The sequence below is a fragment of the Hemicordylus capensis genome, chromosome 3 (genome assembly GCF_027244095.1).
Source record: "Hemicordylus capensis ecotype Gifberg chromosome 3, rHemCap1.1.pri, whole genome shotgun sequence".
In the NCBI taxonomy this organism is placed as follows: domain Eukaryota; kingdom Metazoa; phylum Chordata; class Lepidosauria; order Squamata; family Cordylidae; genus Hemicordylus; species Hemicordylus capensis.
In genome coordinates this window covers 272,330,656-272,348,509 of record NC_069659.1, presented here as the reverse complement: position 1 = coordinate 272,348,509, position 17,854 = coordinate 272,330,656, and the positions used below count along the sequence as shown (strand labels likewise).

Sequence of the window (17,854 nt, the reverse complement as noted above, 5' to 3'; positions counted from 1 at the left end):
CCTGCTGCCTTTCAGGTGTATGTATGTATGTATGTATGGGTGCACTTCCTGCAGCTCATTTACTCAGGCCACTGCTCTCAGTGACCCCAGGTGCATATTTTCTAGATGTCAACTTGGGAGCCCCCAAAGTCATTTGCCATAGGAGAGACTTCAATTTTTAATCTAAAAATAAATAAATTATATTTTGCAATCAGAAAAATCAAAATGAAGTTGTTAAAACAAATTATGCAACTCTTTCATCTATTAATCTTTTTTAAAAAAAATCAGAAGCAAAAACAGTGCATATTCTGAATGCAAGAATATTTATATACTGTATTTAGCTAGCATATTTTCATACCACTCAATAGCTATCTATCTATAGATATATCTATATTTCTCTGGGCGGTTTACATACTAAAACCAATTGAAAATAACCAACAATAATAAAGCATTAAAATTATTAAAGTCATTTAAAATCTGAATATAAACTTTAAAATTGGTTAACTAAAAGGCCTGATCTTAAAAGTACATTTTCAGCTGTTTCTTAAAAACCAGCAGATATTCTCCAAACAGGAAGCTTAAGGGGTTTTTGTTACACAGCCATCAAAATTGCTCCTTTAAGATAATGTCACTCACTGTCTTTTCTACAAATACAGGAGTTGGTCAGTTGCTGAGTAACTGAGATTCTTTGCATATTATCATGCAAACCGAGTTGACTTCCCTGAGGATAAGCACCACTATTTCTAGCCCACCAGCTCTTTATCAGCATTCAGCCAGAGCTAGAAATAGCCAGAGCTTATCTGATCACACTAAAGTGCAGGACTAAAGCTACAATGGACACAGGAGATTTTTTAAAATAGTAAAGTATGGTAAGATTCAGGGGTTATCATAACACAGGAACTGCATTGTTAGTGTCAAGAGGGTTTATTGGTTTATATGAGAGAGAGAGAGAGAGAGAGAGAGAGAGAGAGAGAGAGAGAGAGAGAAGACGAACATGGTGCTTCTAGAAAACAATTACTACTGCTGCCTTGAAGTAACAGGCAGAATCTATGACCAAGATCATTATAACCGTGGATGCATTTTATTTAAATATTTATATCCTGCCTCTCCACCCATACTTATCCCAAGGCAGCTTGCTTACAACAAATACACCATGAATTACAATAAAAAAGCAACAAGAGGAATAACTGCCAGTAAAGCAACAAATAGGTTATGGATTAAAACTTTCACCTCTTGGCTTAGCTGAAAGTTGAAACCTCAGAAAAGGCCCTGGCCCCAGTAGCTATCCACTTCTGCTCTGGGAAGAGCATCTGGGCTTCCAAGTTTCCTCCCTGGCATCTCCAGATATGGCTAAGAGAGACTCCTGCCTGCAACTTTGGAGACGCCACTGTCAGTCTGTGTAGACAGTAATGAGCTAGATGGGCCAATGGTATAAGGTTGTCAATAGACTTATATTACCTAGGATGTCCCGAATTTGGGGACATCTTGGAGACAAGATGAGGGGAGGCAGCAATAGTGGCTGGCAGAGCTGCGCAGCACAAGTGAGAGGGGTCCCCCCTACCACTGCTGTGGCCACCATCTTCCCCCAGCAGCCGAGGCAGGAAGGCCAGCCAGGGAGCATGCCACACACTCGCGTGCTCCACATGCGAGTCCTCCCCTCCAAGAGAGCAGCTCCTGCGTCTAGTGCAGGAGGAGGGAGGGAGTTCAAGGGCTACCTACGCTTTTAATCATTGTTTCTTTCAAAGCAGCCTGGCAACCAGTGGGTGCCTTTTCCGGCTTTCCTCCTGTGGGAAGGTGGCTGAGCAAGCAGCAGACTCTCTTTCGGCTTGGTTCTGCTTCTTCAGAACCAAGCCAAGAGAGAGTCCACTGCTTGTCTCAGCCGCCTTCTCCCAGGAGAAAAGCAGGGAAAGCCTTAAACACGCGTTATGCATAAGACTCTTTTGCTGCCTTTCCAGGGAACTTCTTGCAGGAAGGATAGCGTTAAAAAAATATGAAGGCTATCGGTTTTTATGATTGGCTCCACCCAAGACACCTCTCCATCCCCCTCACACACCCCCACACACTTGTATCCTGTACTGAGGCAACAGAATGTTGGCAATCCTACTGACTCAGTTCATGGCATCTTCCTATATTCCTATGAATTAGGCATGTGTGTGAACCTCAGTTCGTGATCCAGTTCAAATGTGTAGAGGCCATGTGCATGCCAGCATTGCACTGCCACCACGCACAGGCTACTGGGGGGAGTGCCGCCACAGCAAGAAGTTGCATGGAGTGGCAATGATGCAGGTAAGACCTGCTGTAAGGTGCCACCCGCCATCCCAATCTCCCCACCCTGCACTTGAACCACTGAATCAGTTCAGCGGCAACACGAACTGGTTTGTATTCTAACCAAGGCATGAACCGAGGTTCGTGCACATGCCTACTATGAAGTGGGGGGGCACCCAGAGCAGTGCTTCAGCCAAAGGTGACTGGACCATGAGCACAGAAGAGCAAGTTTCGGACAGCGCCCAATTCACACATTAATTGACCAAAAGCATGTGTTCATGGTAGTGCCAGTATAGTTACAATGAGGAGTTATTTCAAAATTCTGCCATTATACACCTGGAAAATTCCATTGGTCATAAAATCAAAGCTCTCTGCTGCCTACTTGCAAGCATCAACTAGGTGAAGACAAACCCATCTACACCCCTTCAAAGCAGGTTTTTTGGAAAGGAAAATCTTGGGCATTGTGGAAAATGGCTGTTTAAAAGTAACTCTTATCCATGTAGCCTAAGTGGAGACTCCATATTCATAGGCAGTATATCTCGGATGTAGAAAGTTCAAGTTCAAAGGCAGTGTGCTGCTGCCTTGTGTGTCCTTGCAAGACCCCCGCCACCTAGCTGCCACCTTGTGTTTCCTTCACAGTCCCATTTGCCTCATCACCCCACGTCCTCTGACCTCATAAGGGCCCTTGTCAGTCACCTTGCCACCATCTCATGGGGTAGGCGGAAGGCTGTTAAGGAAAAAGAGGGGGGAGGGAATCTTTGGTTAAGTATAAAAATGCCAAAGTGTTCCTAGAGTGTCCTTATCAAACAGCTACATTCAGAACCAGGACTGCATTCTCCTGAACTTGCTAGGACTTGCCCCTCCCAACTTGAGATTCAGAACTCTCAGTAAGCAAATCAACAATAAGCAACTTTAGTTGATTTTACTCTGTTATTATACAGACTTCATAGGCTAGACTTCATATAAATACTGGACTGGTTTTTTTCTGTCTCAAAACAACAATGGTTTACATTTCAGCATATACGTTAAAAAATATGAAAAGGGTCATTAACATATATAAGAGATGTTATCTGACGGCAAAAAAGGTTGTCAACAATAAACCTCCTCTTTTTTAGAGCTGATGTTTAAACTGCTGTATCTTAGCCATTTTTGAACAGATGATTCAGATATCCCAAAACCTCCAGCTTAAGATGACATGCTCATCTTAATTTTCACTCATGCTCTAAAAAGGAGAAATTGCAAATGAAGGTGCCTATCTTAGACTTTCTACAGTTTTTTACAGGGTATATCCAGCTGAAACCTTAGCCCATTCTGGAAAAAACTATACAATATCATAACTATACAATATCATAAGTATGTTACTTAAAAGTATAGTCTCACTGATTTCAAGAGACATGCTTTCACCCTATAAGAACAGGATGCTACTCCTTCAGTTATAAATTCACATTTGGGCATCAGGAGGCTCATGTCTGGCAAGCTATCAGATGAGTGACAAAAAGTTCTGCTTTCAAATATGCAGCAGTGCTGAATGGCTTAACCCCAGTGTTATCAAACTGCAGTTTTTAGAAAAATTACAGGAATGAGAATCCCTGGGGGTAAAAAGAGCAGTCTATATTATGGAACACAATAACATACAGCCAAACTAACTCAGATCCATACACATTTTTTTACCCTTGGAGAGGTTATTCACTCTTCATGTGACTTTGGTTTGGAAGCTCATATTACAAATGATTAATCTGTCAGCAGCTTATAAATATCTTCATAAACAACCATGCACAGCAACATGTTATACCCAAAGCTGAAAAGAGAAGGTATTCTATTAAATCAAATCATGACCAGGTCAGCTGCTGCCAGTAAGTATGACATTTTTGTAATGGGAACTCTAAGAGAAACAGCTAAGCCAGCAAAAATTATATCAGGTAAAATCAGAGAAGGAAAGGAGACTGAGAAAGCACACACAGCATGCTTCTCTACCACTGTAAAACCACGGACCAGTTCACACATGGGCTGGTTCAAACTATAAAGTATTCAAATCCTGTGTGAGGAATCCATTCAGAAGTATTGTCTGAATCTGACCAATCCACATGAAATTAGGGACAGGAACACACATTCTGCTACCTCTCCTGGTATGCTTCTCCACTTTGCATAATCGCTTGGGAGGAACAGTTCATCTGAACACCCCTTTCACACATGATTTGAATATTTTAGTATACTATATTTAGTATTTAAATATAGTGTGTCAGGGGATGGTTCAGAGAGTCTCCCTATGCAATTAATAAAAGTAGAATGGCGTCCCAGGAGAGGGAGCAGAATACACACACTCACATCGCTAATGGTGTGTGGCTGGCATTAGTTTGAATCTATCAGAATTCTTAAAGTAGGGACTAATCTACTGAGAGGTTGATACAATACAACAGTTAAGAAACGTATATCAACATGAGGTAAAGCAGGAGAGCTTATAGTCAAATCTAGCTGTCTCTCAAGTGATGTACTGGAGTTTTGCTTTGTTTTATACACAGCACCTAGTTTAGATACGCTGTCTAGAAATAAATAAAAATTCAAAGTAGCATTGGGTTCTTTCTGATTGAGCTGCTCATGGTTTTGCATATGATGCAGACACTTTTCTTCCTTACCAACCACCCCCACACCACTTCTATGGGATTAATCTTTAAGTGAAGAATTCCATCTGGACAGAATAAAAAGAGACCAACTCCAACTCTAAGTGGTCCACCTCATCATGATTCTCATACCTGCTAACATGTCCCTATTATTAGGGACATGTTGGCAGGTATGGATTCTGTCAAATCCCAGCATGTGAATTAGGGCTTTTCTATGTATTTTAGGTGAAAAGTAGTGATGGATCCTAATATTATCTGAGCAAACCTTGGAATATGAATCCAAGCAGGCTCTTGATGCTTGTCTCAGTAGGAGGCAAGCACTGCAGCCCCAAATGTTCTCCTCCAACTAAGATTAAATTTCTTTCTGGCTCACATTTTAAAAATACCCCTCTGTTTCCTCCTCCAACCCATCAATCCATGTGCAAAGCCCCTTAACTAGAGCAGGAGCAGGATGTGTGTCCCTTCTTCCTCTCTTACACCTGGCATGCTGCTATGACCTAGTATGCAAGACATAAGGAGAACTGGGAAATCTAATTTTCCCAGTGCTACTTGTATCTGGTGCACACCTATAGCAACATTCAAGGAATGAGAGAAGGGTGGGTAAAAATAGATCCCCAGCCCCTTCCCTCCCACTACCAGTAGAGCAGCAACATGGGTAAGGAGAAAAGGGATTTAAGAGAAAACAAAGGCAGGTGGAAAGGCAGGAGTGAAAGAGTTGGATGCTCATGGGGAAAACAAGGGAAGAACTGCATATGGTCATGCCCCAATCAGGGGTATTCAACCGGGGGCGGGGGGATAGTTTTTTCCAAGTTTGGCGGAATACATTTCAAGCATAATTCTGAACCTGACTTATCACTATCCACCTGATTGGAGTTTACCCCCTGCCACTCTCACCTGTGTGCAACTTCCCCATTTCCAGGCTGCTCTAAACTGAAGATCGATGATGTGAAGCTAGAAGCTCCTTTCTTCTTGCTACCTATCTGCAGTTTAAAATCCTTGCTGTCCAGATGGAAGCCAGGAGATGGCAAAAGGTGTCATGCCAAGGGAGGTGGGGCTGGTCCGGCCCATCATGCTGGCAGGGGCAGAGGGCTGAACCAGTGTCCGAGGGTGTGGTCCATGGCGTCTTGATGTCCCCTCAGGTGGCACCCCCACTCAAGCCAGCCAGGGCCACTGAGAGCTGGTTCAAGCCCTGGGTGGGAAAGAAATTTCAGGCCCTCCAGCAAGTGCGGAGTGGCTAAAAATCTTTACAAGGGATTTGTAGTGATGTGCAAAAAAAATTAAAAAATAAAATTCCCTACCTGGTATACAAATGAAACATGGAATAGGAAAAGAAACATTTATTCTTAAATCAAAAACACATGTAACATATCTCATTATTATAAATTCACATTGCAGTAAATACTCACAAAATGTAACCTCACAAATTGCAACTTTGATTACCACTGTTATTTAACTAGAGGCTGAAGAGCATATTCATTAGGAGTTTTCCAGTAATGCCAAATGCTTTAGCTCAACTTTCTCCTTCTCCACTTGCCTCTTAATTCCACCCCCACCCTCCGCTCCTTCACACAGTGCTAGTCTCCTACTGTGGTGTCCTTTTCACCCCTTCTTATTTTTCTGCCTATTTCCCTTGCTTTTAAATAATGCTTGGAGTGTGGGAGGATCCTGAAATACGGAAAATGAGAGAGAGAGAGAGAGAGAGAGAGAGAGAGAGAGAGAGAGAGAGAGAGAGAGAGAGAGCGCGCGCGCAGGCCAGTAGCCAGTGTGCCCTGTAGGGGCCCCCACCCACACCTCTTTTTCCCCTAGGTGGCTGACTGACTCACCTGGCTGTCCAAGTAAAAAAATGAATTGTTCTCTCCACTCCTTTTCTGCCCCCATCCCCCTCTTAACTTTACTTATAAAATGAGCATGTAAAGAAGAAGAAGTAGTAGAAGTAAAACAAATGTTCCCGCCAGCATCTCTGCCTCCGATCCTTCCCGCCTTCTCTGCTGCTCCTTCATGCCTTGCCTTTGTCTCCCACAGTGCAGGTGCAGGCAGGCAGGCAGGCAGGCGAGGGAGCAACTTGAGCTCAGCAGACACACTCGGGATCATCATGTCGACAGCGAGTCGGTGGAAGGGTGCAGCCTGCAGCTGCCACCACCACCCACTGTGAACTGTGCTCACTCGACAGCACAGAATCAGCGGCAGACTGGCCTGGCAAGAGGCAGTTGCAGTGAGTCTCCCTCAGTCTCAGGTGCAGGTGGTGCACCCAAGCAGCAAGTGCAAAGCAGCAACATATGCACATCCCGGGCCCTGGTAATTTGTACTGGCTCCCCCCCTCCCTTGCCGGCCCTGAAGCTAGCACTGCACCTAATGGCCTTTCTGGCAAATGTCAGATTGCCAAATGTCCCTGTCTGCCCCAAAGACTGATGAATGGCTGCAAGTGATGCCCCAAACCTCTTCACTAGAAAGATCTGAGCGATATAGCCTGAGTGACCAGATGCAAAGGGAGAACAGTGGGCTGTGTACCAATGGTCACTGATGTACCAATGGTCACTGAGATGGAACAGTAGCCTAGTTACCCTAGAAATCAAGGAAGCTTCTAGTCTGAAGGTCACAAATGTTTCTCAAAAAGCTTAGAACTACACAGAAAACGGAACTCTTTTTTAAGCAAACTACTTTCTCTTTAGGTAAACGTCGAGCTCCTAGCACTCCATGGTTATCTTCAGAGATTTTCCTCACGCTTCCTATCACCTTGCGGAATGACAAATTAAAAGACAGCTTTCAGATAAAAGGAAGACACCTATTGAGACTGAAAAAACAGAACACTACTTTTATCCCCTTAATTTATGCAGGATCCAGAATAAAAACAAAATAACAAAAGTGCTGGAAATGTGTTATTCTTTGGGGGTTTGGATAAACTAAAATACTTTGACAAAATATTACAGATCAGACCTATTCCTGCCGAACTCCAAGGGTAATAAAGGAACTCCAAGGGTTGGATCACTTCCAGTTTGTGGCTCCTGAGGATGTGGACAAGCTGATTGGAATGGTACGGCCTACCACCTGTCCTCTTGACCCTTGCCCAACTGGCTTATACTATCTGGTTGTTGTAGAAGACCTGGTAGAGATTATAAATGCGTCTCTGAGAGAAGGTAGGATGCCTCCTTGTCTTAAGGAGGCAATTATTAGACCGCTTCTGAAGAAGCCTACCTTGGATCCCTCAGAGCTGAGTAACTGCAGGCCTGTCTAGAACCTTCCATGGCTGGGCAAGGTAATTGAGAGGGTGGTGACCTCCCAGCTCTAGACAGTCTTGGAGGAAACTGATTATCTAGACCCATTTCAAACTGGCTGGCTATGGGGTGGAGACTGCCTTGGTCAGCCTGATGGACGATCTCCAACTGTGACTCTGTGTGACTCTGTTGGTCCTTTTGGACCGCTCGGCGGCTTTCGATACTATCAACCATAGTATCCTTCTGGAGCATCTGAGGGGGTTGGGAGTGAGAGGCACTGCTGTGCAGTGATTCCACTCCTACCTCTTGGGCAGGTTCCAGATGGTGTCCCTTGGAGACTGCTGTTCTTCAAAATCTGAACTTTTGTACGGTGTCCCTCAGGGCTCCGTATTGTCTCTGATGTTGTTTAACATCTACATGAAACCGCTGGGAGAGATCATCAGGAGATTTGGTGCAGGGGGCTATCAGTATGTTGATGAGACTCAAATCTATTTCTCCATGTGAGCATCATCGGGAGAGGGCATAAACTCCCTAAATGCCTGCCTGAAAGTGGTAATGGGCTGGATGAGAGATAACAAACTTAGACTGAATCCAGATAAGACGGAGGTACTCGTGTGTCGGAATTTGAGAGATGATTTTTTCTGCCTGTTCTGGATGGGGTCACACTTCCCCAGAAAGAACAGGTACGCAGTCTAGGGGTGCTTCTAGATAAAAGTCTCTCCTTGGTGTCCCAGGTGGAGGCGATGGCCAGAAGTGCCTTTGATCAGCTTCAGCTGATATGCCAGCTGTGTCCGTTTCTTGAGATAGACGACCTCAAAACAGTGGTACATCTGCTGGTAACCTCCAGACTGGATTACTGCAATGCGCTCTATGTGGAGCTGCCCTTGTACGTAATCCAGAAACTACAGTTGGTTCAGAATGCGGCAGCCAGGCTGGTCTCTGGGTCATCCAGGAGAAACCATATTACTCCCGTATTGAAGGAGTTACACTGGCTGCAGATATGTTTCCGGGCAAAATACAAGTTGTTGGTCATAACCTCTAAAGCCCTAAACAGCTTGGGCCCTGGGTATTTAAGAGAACGTCTTCTTCGTCACCAAGCCCACCGCTCAATGAGATCATCAGGAGAGGTCCATCTGCATTTGCCTCCGGCTTGTCTGGTGGCTACTCAGGGACAGGCCTTCTCCATTGCTGCCCCGAGGCTTTGGAATGCGCTCCCTAGTGAAATAAGAGCCTCCCCTTTTTAAACTTTTTTAAAGTCTTTAAAGATGCTTCTGTTCACCCAGGCTTTTAACTGATATTGTTTTGATTTTTTTAAAATAGTGTTTTTAGAATATTGTTTTAAAATTTTAAATTGTTGTGTTTTACATTTCTTGGTGTGTGTTTTTAAATAAATGTTTTTCTTTTGTTTTTATCTTGTTGTAAACTGCCCAGAGACATAAGTTTTGGGCCGTATAAATATATGTTAAATAAATAAATACATACATACATACATACATACATACATACACACACCACTGTAGTGGAACTGATTTACTCAGTGTTGATTCGAATTATTCTGATTTACTCAGTGTTGATGCTAATTAAAAAGTTATAGAAAAGCGCATGTGTGTGCATGCACACACACGTCCATCCCAGACTGTTAGGAACATGCAATAGGCTCACGTGTGCTTTCACCCCTGCTTTCCCCTGCTTTCTTGCCCAGAGCATTGTGACATATAAATCAAGCAAACTATGATTACCACTACCAATCATAACCTCTAAACCATAACCATAACTTGGAAAGGGTTTTTGGTTCTAGTTTTGAGGCAAAATATGGCAAGTTGTAATCAAAGTTTTTCCAATCTGAATGTAATGGCAAACTATGTTCATTGTAGACTAGGACGTGGATGAAGGTATCAGCATATGGAGGAATAGAAGGCAGTTAGAAGGCACACAGCACATTCCAAATGACCAAGCTATCGTTTGGACAACCAGGAGAGTGTGTGTCTGTAGTTAGCTCTGTATGTTGCTGTCAGAGCATATGAAATCATAGCAGATAAGATGAAAATGGCCATTTATTTATTGTTCCATATCTATACTGCCTTTCATAAGGCATTCCAAGGCGGTTTACAAAACTTAAAATCCAATAAAACTTCTTTAAAATCACCTTAAAATCAACTAACACAATAAAAACCATAAATACCCAAACACAAACAACAGACAATAGCAGAGGAGTTAAGAAACCTGGCAGCCCCTAAGGAGTAAAATCCTGTACAAATAAATAAGTCCTTAGTAGTTGTTTTTTTCAACTAATCTTCATTGATACAATCACAGACCAGCAAACAGCTCAGTGCAGATCAAACAAAAGAAAACAAGTGAGTAAACATAATACAATAGCACAATTGGAACTATATCTATCAGTTTCTACCTATACTATAGAGAGTGAATTCGAACCCCTTTTGCTCAGCCTAAACCCACTATGCAGAAATTAGTATTTGTTGCCTAATTTTGTTAGCAGTCAAACAGAACTTGGCAACATTTCAGGATATCTCATCTTTCTGGTCAGACAACAAAAAACTTACATAGAATGATTCCATGTGGCCTCCTAAGTTAATTAAAAGCAGACAGATGTAGTGATAGTGAAAATCCCTATATAACTCACAATACAGTAAAACATGGGGTGTAGTTTCAATGGCACTTGATTCAAAGTCTTTGAACATATGGGATTTTCCTGAATGTCCTTCAAGCACTGCAGTGGGTAACACGTTAAAATGAGCTAATGTAAACAACCTGTGGTATTTTGAAAATGTAATTTCAGTTACACATCTAGCAAGGTTAGAACTAAAAGACTGGCTTCTGAGAAAAACTCCCCTGGGAATCTAAGATTGTTCTGTTTGTGCATCCATGTCAGAAACACGCTGTCCGAGTATCATTTTGGCTCGGGCATATTCCATTCTTAATAAAATATCCAGGTTGAAACCATATAAATTTAGGTTTTGGTAAACTACTCTTTTCCAGGATGAGTTAAAATTATCTACTAGCGTTAAAGGGGCTGAGTCCATGCGATAGAAATTTAGTTTTAAACAGCAAAGACACTTAAACATATCCTGGATTCAACCTTGGGGATGCCCACTTCCAAAACGAAGAACTACATTAGGTACACTTCGAGGTACTTGAAAGATATTTCTCAGGAATTTCGTTTGTACTGCCTCTACTGCTGCTAGGTTAATATATGGTCCAAGCTAAGCTCCATAAAGAAATTTAAAGCGGGCTTTGGCCAAAAATAGTTTATCTGCAGCAGGGACAAAATACACGCCACCAGAGTGGAAAAAGGATTGGATGGCTAATACAGACTTCTGGGCAGTTTGAATTGCATATTGCAATTGTGTTGTGCACTGTGCACCGTGTGCACAATTGCATATTGCAAGTGTGCAGTTGTGCACTGTGCTTACCTGAAGCCTGGAAAACAATGCCCAAGTATTTAAATTTTTTAGCTTGTTTTACTTTGTGCCCATCCAATAACCAATTCCATATTCTTGGGTGCTTTGCAAAGGTAATTATTTTCGTTTTGGTCGAATTAATCTTTAGTGCTTGTTCCTGACAAAATGAAGCCAGGGAGCATAAGGCTCTTTGGAGGCCCACCAAGGTCTGTGAAAGAATGACACCATCATCTGCATAGAGAAGAATAGCAAGATGTCTGTTAGCCAACTCTGGTGCGTGGAAAGTCATATGAGAAACTATGGAATTAATGTAAAAGTTAAACAGTGATGGAGCCAAGATGCACCCTTGTCTAACTCCTCTATGAGTTGGAATTTCTTTTGTGTAATGACATCAGCACTACAGTTAGTTAGTAAAAGCAGCCACAGATGTCAAGGAGCGGGCTCTAACTGGGAGAGCATTCCAGAGCCTGGGGGCAACAACAGAGAAGGCCCTGTTCTGCGTGCACAACTATTTAGCCTCTCTCAACATCTGCACACAGAGCCAAGCACCCTCTGATTATTATTTATTTATTACATTTCTATACCACCCTATCCAAAGGCTCTGGGTGGTACAAAACAAGTAATAATCAGAAACTAACACCATTTAAAACAAACTGCTTGAAACAATATAAAAACAAATTTAACACAGTTCAGAGTCATTTAAAACCAACAAAAAAATACTTAAACACAATTTTAAAAACTTGGAAGGCTAAGCCAAACAATTAAGTCTTTAGGGTTCTCTTGAAGACCATTAACGGGTCCAAACTACAGATATCTGCCAGGAGTGCATTCCTTGTTGGGTGGGCAAAAACACTTGGGAGCAAGCAGTCCTTCCAGTATCCAGGGCTCAAACCATTAAGGGCTTTAAAGGTGACAGAGCATCTGTGCCTCCAGCCAGCCCACCCACTGCCATTTTCTCACCCCCCCGGCCCACCCGGCTTTCTGGCCAACCAGGTTCTCCCCCCCTCCCCGCCTGCTTCACCACCACCCCCTGCGGGCTTTCTGGCTGGCGGGCCAGGCGGCCTACTTTTTCTCTCCCCCTCGCCCTCCCCAGCACTTTCTGACTGGTGGGCCAACCAGAAAGCTGGCCCGCAACCTACCCCCACCTGTCTGCCAACTGGCAGCAGTAGCTGCCTCCTCCTGCCAGCCAGGCCGCCACCTCCTGCTCCCACCTGCCGGGCTGGCTCACCACCGCCTCCTCTCAGTAACTAGGCTGGCCAGCATCCCTATTTTCTCCCCCGTCCCCGTCGCTATCCTATTCGGCAGCTGCTCGCGAACTCTCGCGAGAGATGCCATGCACGGGATTAGCGACAGGTACATTTAAGAGAATTATATACAAAGAACCAGTACACAGATAAGAGAATTATATACAAAGAACCAGTAAATTGATCTGGAAACAAGTTGGCAGCTAGTGCAGCTCTTTCAAAATAGGTGTAATATGCTCTGAGTGAGCAGTTTCAGAGAAAACCCTGGCAGCTGCCTTCTGCACCAACTGAAGTTTCCGAATATTTTTCAAGGGCAACCCCACATAAAGTGAATGGCAGTAATCCAGCCATGATGTGATGAAGGCATGGGTAACCATGGCCTGATCTGCCTTCAAGAGAAGGGACACCGCTGGTGCAGTAGCTGAAGCTGTGCAAAGGCACTCCTGGCTACTGCCTCCACCTGAGCATCTACCATACCTAAGATGTTTAAACAATTTCTAAGTAGTAAGCTAAAATCAGGGACATATAAGTGATACTGCATCCAAAACTATAATTATATGTCTGTAGGACTTGAAATAACATCTGCATTAATCACTACAAGCATACCATAAGCAGATTTCAGCTATTGAGTTACACTTGCTAAATGATCAGCTTTCCATTCATCTAGACTGGAGTGCTGGAAGAGAAAGGAAGGAATTGCTCCAAGGAAGAGGAACCTAAAAGAGATTGGCTAGAAATTGGCATTCAGAAGAACACCATGGTCAATTCTGTAAATCTATTTCTATTTTTAAAATTGTTTGAAGAATTTGCTGTAAGTCTTATAAGCACATTCTCCAAAGAATTAGAGAGGGAGGGATTCACAGAAATGACCTTGCCATTCTTATGTAATGCCTAACAGGTTGGGACTAGGTATCACTGTTTAGTGTTGGTTTCAGTTTTCGCTCAGGCTGGATTGAACAATACACCTGCCACATATGCAATAAGGTAGGAGCCGCTCCAAGAGTGCTACTGCCCTGATGTCACTAGAGGATGTCCCAGTGTGCAAAGGGCTGTTCATCTGAATTGCCCTTTTACACATGTTCCAAATATGTGTTTAAACAGGTATTGTGAGCATGTGTAGAGAGGGGCGATTCAGCCAAACTGTGCCCTCATGCAATCAAGGGATGGCCTGAGAGATTGTCGGGATGGAGATTGTCGGGATGTCCTCCGGTGATGTCACTGGAGGTGCACTCTCAGTGCAACCCCAACCTTATTGTGTGTGCAGGCAGGCATAGCATCCAAAATAGCCACTGAAATAAACTGTTATCTGAAACCAAGGTATGAAGTGAGTGACAGATTGTAGTTTATTACTGTAGGTTAGAATAAACCAAGATCACTTGGTTTGGCTATCCTGACCAATCTAAATTGGTCATATTCTAAATATCATAAATTAAATTAGAATATGATGCTCACATGGGCATGGAAAAGGGGAACACTTGCTCCTGAGGCTTGGATGTCACATGGAGCCAGGCTTCAACCAAGGTTCCTTGTGATGTCTGAACCAGCCCGTTTCCTTTTCATGGGCCCTTTGGTTGAATTCATTCACACACCCGTAAAAAGCAGCCAGAGAGAATATCAGACTAATCACTCACAATCTTTTAAGGATGAAGATTTGGTAAATGATCTCATTTGATCAATTCATACACTTGTAATTTAAAAGAGAGAGAGAGAGAGAGACTATAGTACCTTTGCAGGTAAAGCATTTGATGTGAAAATGCCTAGCCTGGACACGAAGCACTTCACCTTTACATGGCTCACCACATTTATGGCAGTGGATGACTGGCTTCTCAGTCGAGTGAGGAGGCTCCTGAGGGTGGGCCACTGTAAAAAATAAAAAAATAAAAAGGTTAGATTTTCCCCTCACACCTCTGCAGTGTCTCACAAATGATATTCCAAAAAAGAAACAAAAAACAAGCAACAAAAAAAAACCCTGGTGATAGGTAGGATGCAAAGGGGAAGTGGTTGAAAATGTTGCTTGTCTCATCAAACCATATGTAGGTTCCCCACCACCACCACCACCACCCTGTCGTTCTTAATCTCATTCTCACAACTGTGATGAGAGATTCCACCTATAACTGCCTGATCCATAGTGCTTGGATACTCAGTGATGGCTTAAGGAATATCGTTGTGTCACTCCACTCACACATCAAATGTTATCAAAACTGGTGATGGATCAAAAGGTTTTGACAGCAGAAGCTGTCTCAGGTTCCAGAAAAAGCATGTGTTCTAGTACTCCTGAGATTGTGCCAATGCAGAACAAAGGGAATATAAAATGGGCTGTATAGGTCATTGGCAGTATATGGCTGAAATGGGGGGGGGTGATTAGGAGAGAAAAAATTGAATGTTACAGGCAGAAAAATCCCACTTGGATTCACCTACACTCAACAGCTCCTGCTTGACTAGCTTCCTATTTGATGAGTCTTGCTTGCAAACTATGATTTAAATACATTTTGGGTTGAACTTTTACTTTATCTGTACTGGTTAGTAATTTTAAAGATTTTCTACCTTCTCTGAAGCTTTCAATTCAAATCAAGCTGTCGAGAGACAGAATTACTGGCTGGCATCCTGACAAAATTTATTCTGGAAAATCGCATTGAAATGAAATGAACACATTAGGAATTGCCTATCTCATCCTTTAATTTCTATGGGACTTCCTTGTATAATTTTAGTCAGGATGGCAGCCAGTATATTCTCATGTCCTGGTCCATCTCAGTGTTTAACATAACATGCAATGGGCTGTCTATAGTCTATACTAAATTGCTTGATCATATTTCAGGAGTTGATCAGCTATATAGATACTGGCTAGCACCTTGACTAAATTTATTCAAGGACGTTCCACTGAGTTGAAAATTCCTTTTAATTTCAATGAAATGTCCTTGAATATGTGTATCTCAGCCTGTATATTCATATGTCCTGGTCTTTCTCTGTATTTGACATAACACATTAAGGGCTGATTATAGTCTATAGTCAGTTTCTGGATCATTTTTTAAGAGCTGATCAACTGAGCCTAGTGCTTAATTCTCCCCAATTGACATCAATAGAATTTTCAAATCTTTTACTTTGCTTGGATCATGGCTTACAATTTTAAATGTATTCTTTCACTGTCCTGTTTAACCTTTGGAATTTCCCTTCCTTCTGTTTCCCTTTTGTAAGCTTTCCTTTACGAATTTATTTATTTTGCAATTTTGAGCAAGGATCTGTTTATAAAGGAAATAAAGGAAAATTGCTGGGTATACAGATGGCATTATAGAAAAAGTACTTACTCTCTATTTAAAGTATTTTATGGAAACTATGGACTGCTAGGAGACAAAAGCACTTTGTTCCTTTCTCTCTCATTCATAGGTTTCTGGTTTTCCATTTCAAGTGCCCTGTTATTTAATCCTTATAACTACGCAGAACACTGAAGGGGATGCCTGCTAATATTTTAATTAGCAGTTATTTCTAAATAAGACCCCAGCAGTACATAGCCTTCAGTGAACCCTCTCTAATCTGTAAGTAATGAAGTTCTATTTCTAGAACACGAGTGGGGTTATTAGCTTTCCCAAAAAAGACTACCGCATTAACTACTAACTGAGGTACCACAGTATTTATGAAAAAGGGCGGGTGGACCACCCTAGGCACTGGATATTCATTTACAAAATATTACAAGCAATGTAACCCTTTCAGATCCCATTCACATAAACACAGAGATGTTAGGATGCAGACTTAACAAAAATATTTGTTGGTGGTTGATAGCAAACCACATTCAACCCACCCTTGTTGATATAGATGTATTTCAATAACTGTACTGCAAAAATCAGGAGTATTATGTATGTATGTAGCCACTCTAATACTCCTTGGGGAAAGTTATTCTTAAGCCCCATGGACCTCTCTAAGATTATATAACAGGATATATTTACAGTGGCTGACAACCTGACTAATAAAGCACTGGTGCAATGGAAGAAGCACCAGTGTAGCACCAGTGTTTCTAAAGGGTTCCAGATTAATGCTGCACAGGTGTGTGTGTGTGGGGGGGGGGTGTTTCGGTGACCTTCCCTTCCCCAGGAAGCCCTTTGTGCCGCCTGAAAATATTCCCTGAGGCTTGTGCAGCCCTCAGAAACATTTTTCAGGTGGTTTATTGCCCTTCCTATGGAAAGGGAGATTGTCGAAATTTGCACTCACCACTGAGCCACCAGTGGAGCTGAGTTAGTTGAGTTTCTCGGAAGTAGTAACATTTCTTCCATTATACTAGGGCTTAGTTAGTGAGAATGTCAGCCAGAGCCTATTATTTATATAGTACTTAATTTGCTACATTGTTTACTATCTTCATAAGGCTTGTACAATGCCATAAAGTTCTGGTATGACGGAAGTGCAAGCCAAGCAGCCCAGATTCCGCTCCAGTTCTTTATTCACAGGACAGCGGCTTTCAAGTTTTCCATCCCACTTTAAGATGTGGGACTTGCTAGGTTTTCTTTTTCTTTGCTCACTTGTGCTCTCTATGTAGATCTACCCCCTTTTCAGTCTCCTGTTCTAGACAAAAGATTGTAATGACCCTGGTGGGTGTAACTGGCCCAACCCAGTCATGCTTTGCAACTTGTCAGTGGCTCTTTACACACACACACACACAAGCAAGGTGCTACGGGTGTCTATTAGTAGCCTGTCAAGCCATATCAGTACACCCACAAGCTCTCAAACTTGATTTAAAAAACTCTAAACAACAATTCTGTATGCACATCTCCACATTTAATCAACAGTCAGAATTAGCATCTGTCACTGGTGAAGTGTTCTCAAGAAAGCCGTGACTGACAACCCTACCAAAAAGCCATCTATTTTTACTATCCTGTGTGGAACACATTAAATTGGAACTGCCGTCACTCAGCAGGTCACCTGAGGTACAGCTGCTACATCTGGCTATGCCTTTTCTGCCCTTTGGACAGTGAAGAGACTTCCATTCATGAGGTGGGGAGCAAAGTGCACACAGTCAAGTAATGGACCCCGCAACTGCCAATAGTTGAAGGAGTGTAATGAGCTGGAAGTTGGTGGAAACAGCTACAATGACATAATGAGAATTCAGTTTTATAGGGAGGATAAGCTAATCC

General features: G+C 42.6%; 1 protein-coding gene across 17 annotated transcripts in view; it reads right to left on the bottom strand.

Annotated features, from left to right (window-relative positions):
- The window catches only part of ABLIM1 (actin binding LIM protein 1), a 325,523-nt gene that overhangs the window by 171,430 nt on the left and 136,239 nt on the right, over positions 1-17,854 (bottom strand). For all 17 annotated transcript variants that reach the window (XM_053312321.1, XM_053312318.1, XM_053312316.1 and 14 more), the window contains exon 2: positions 14,463-14,597. In XM_053312321.1, the coding sequence (XP_053168296.1) occupies positions 14,463-14,597 (135 nt within the window). The remainder of the gene's footprint in view (positions 1-14,462; positions 14,598-17,854) is intronic.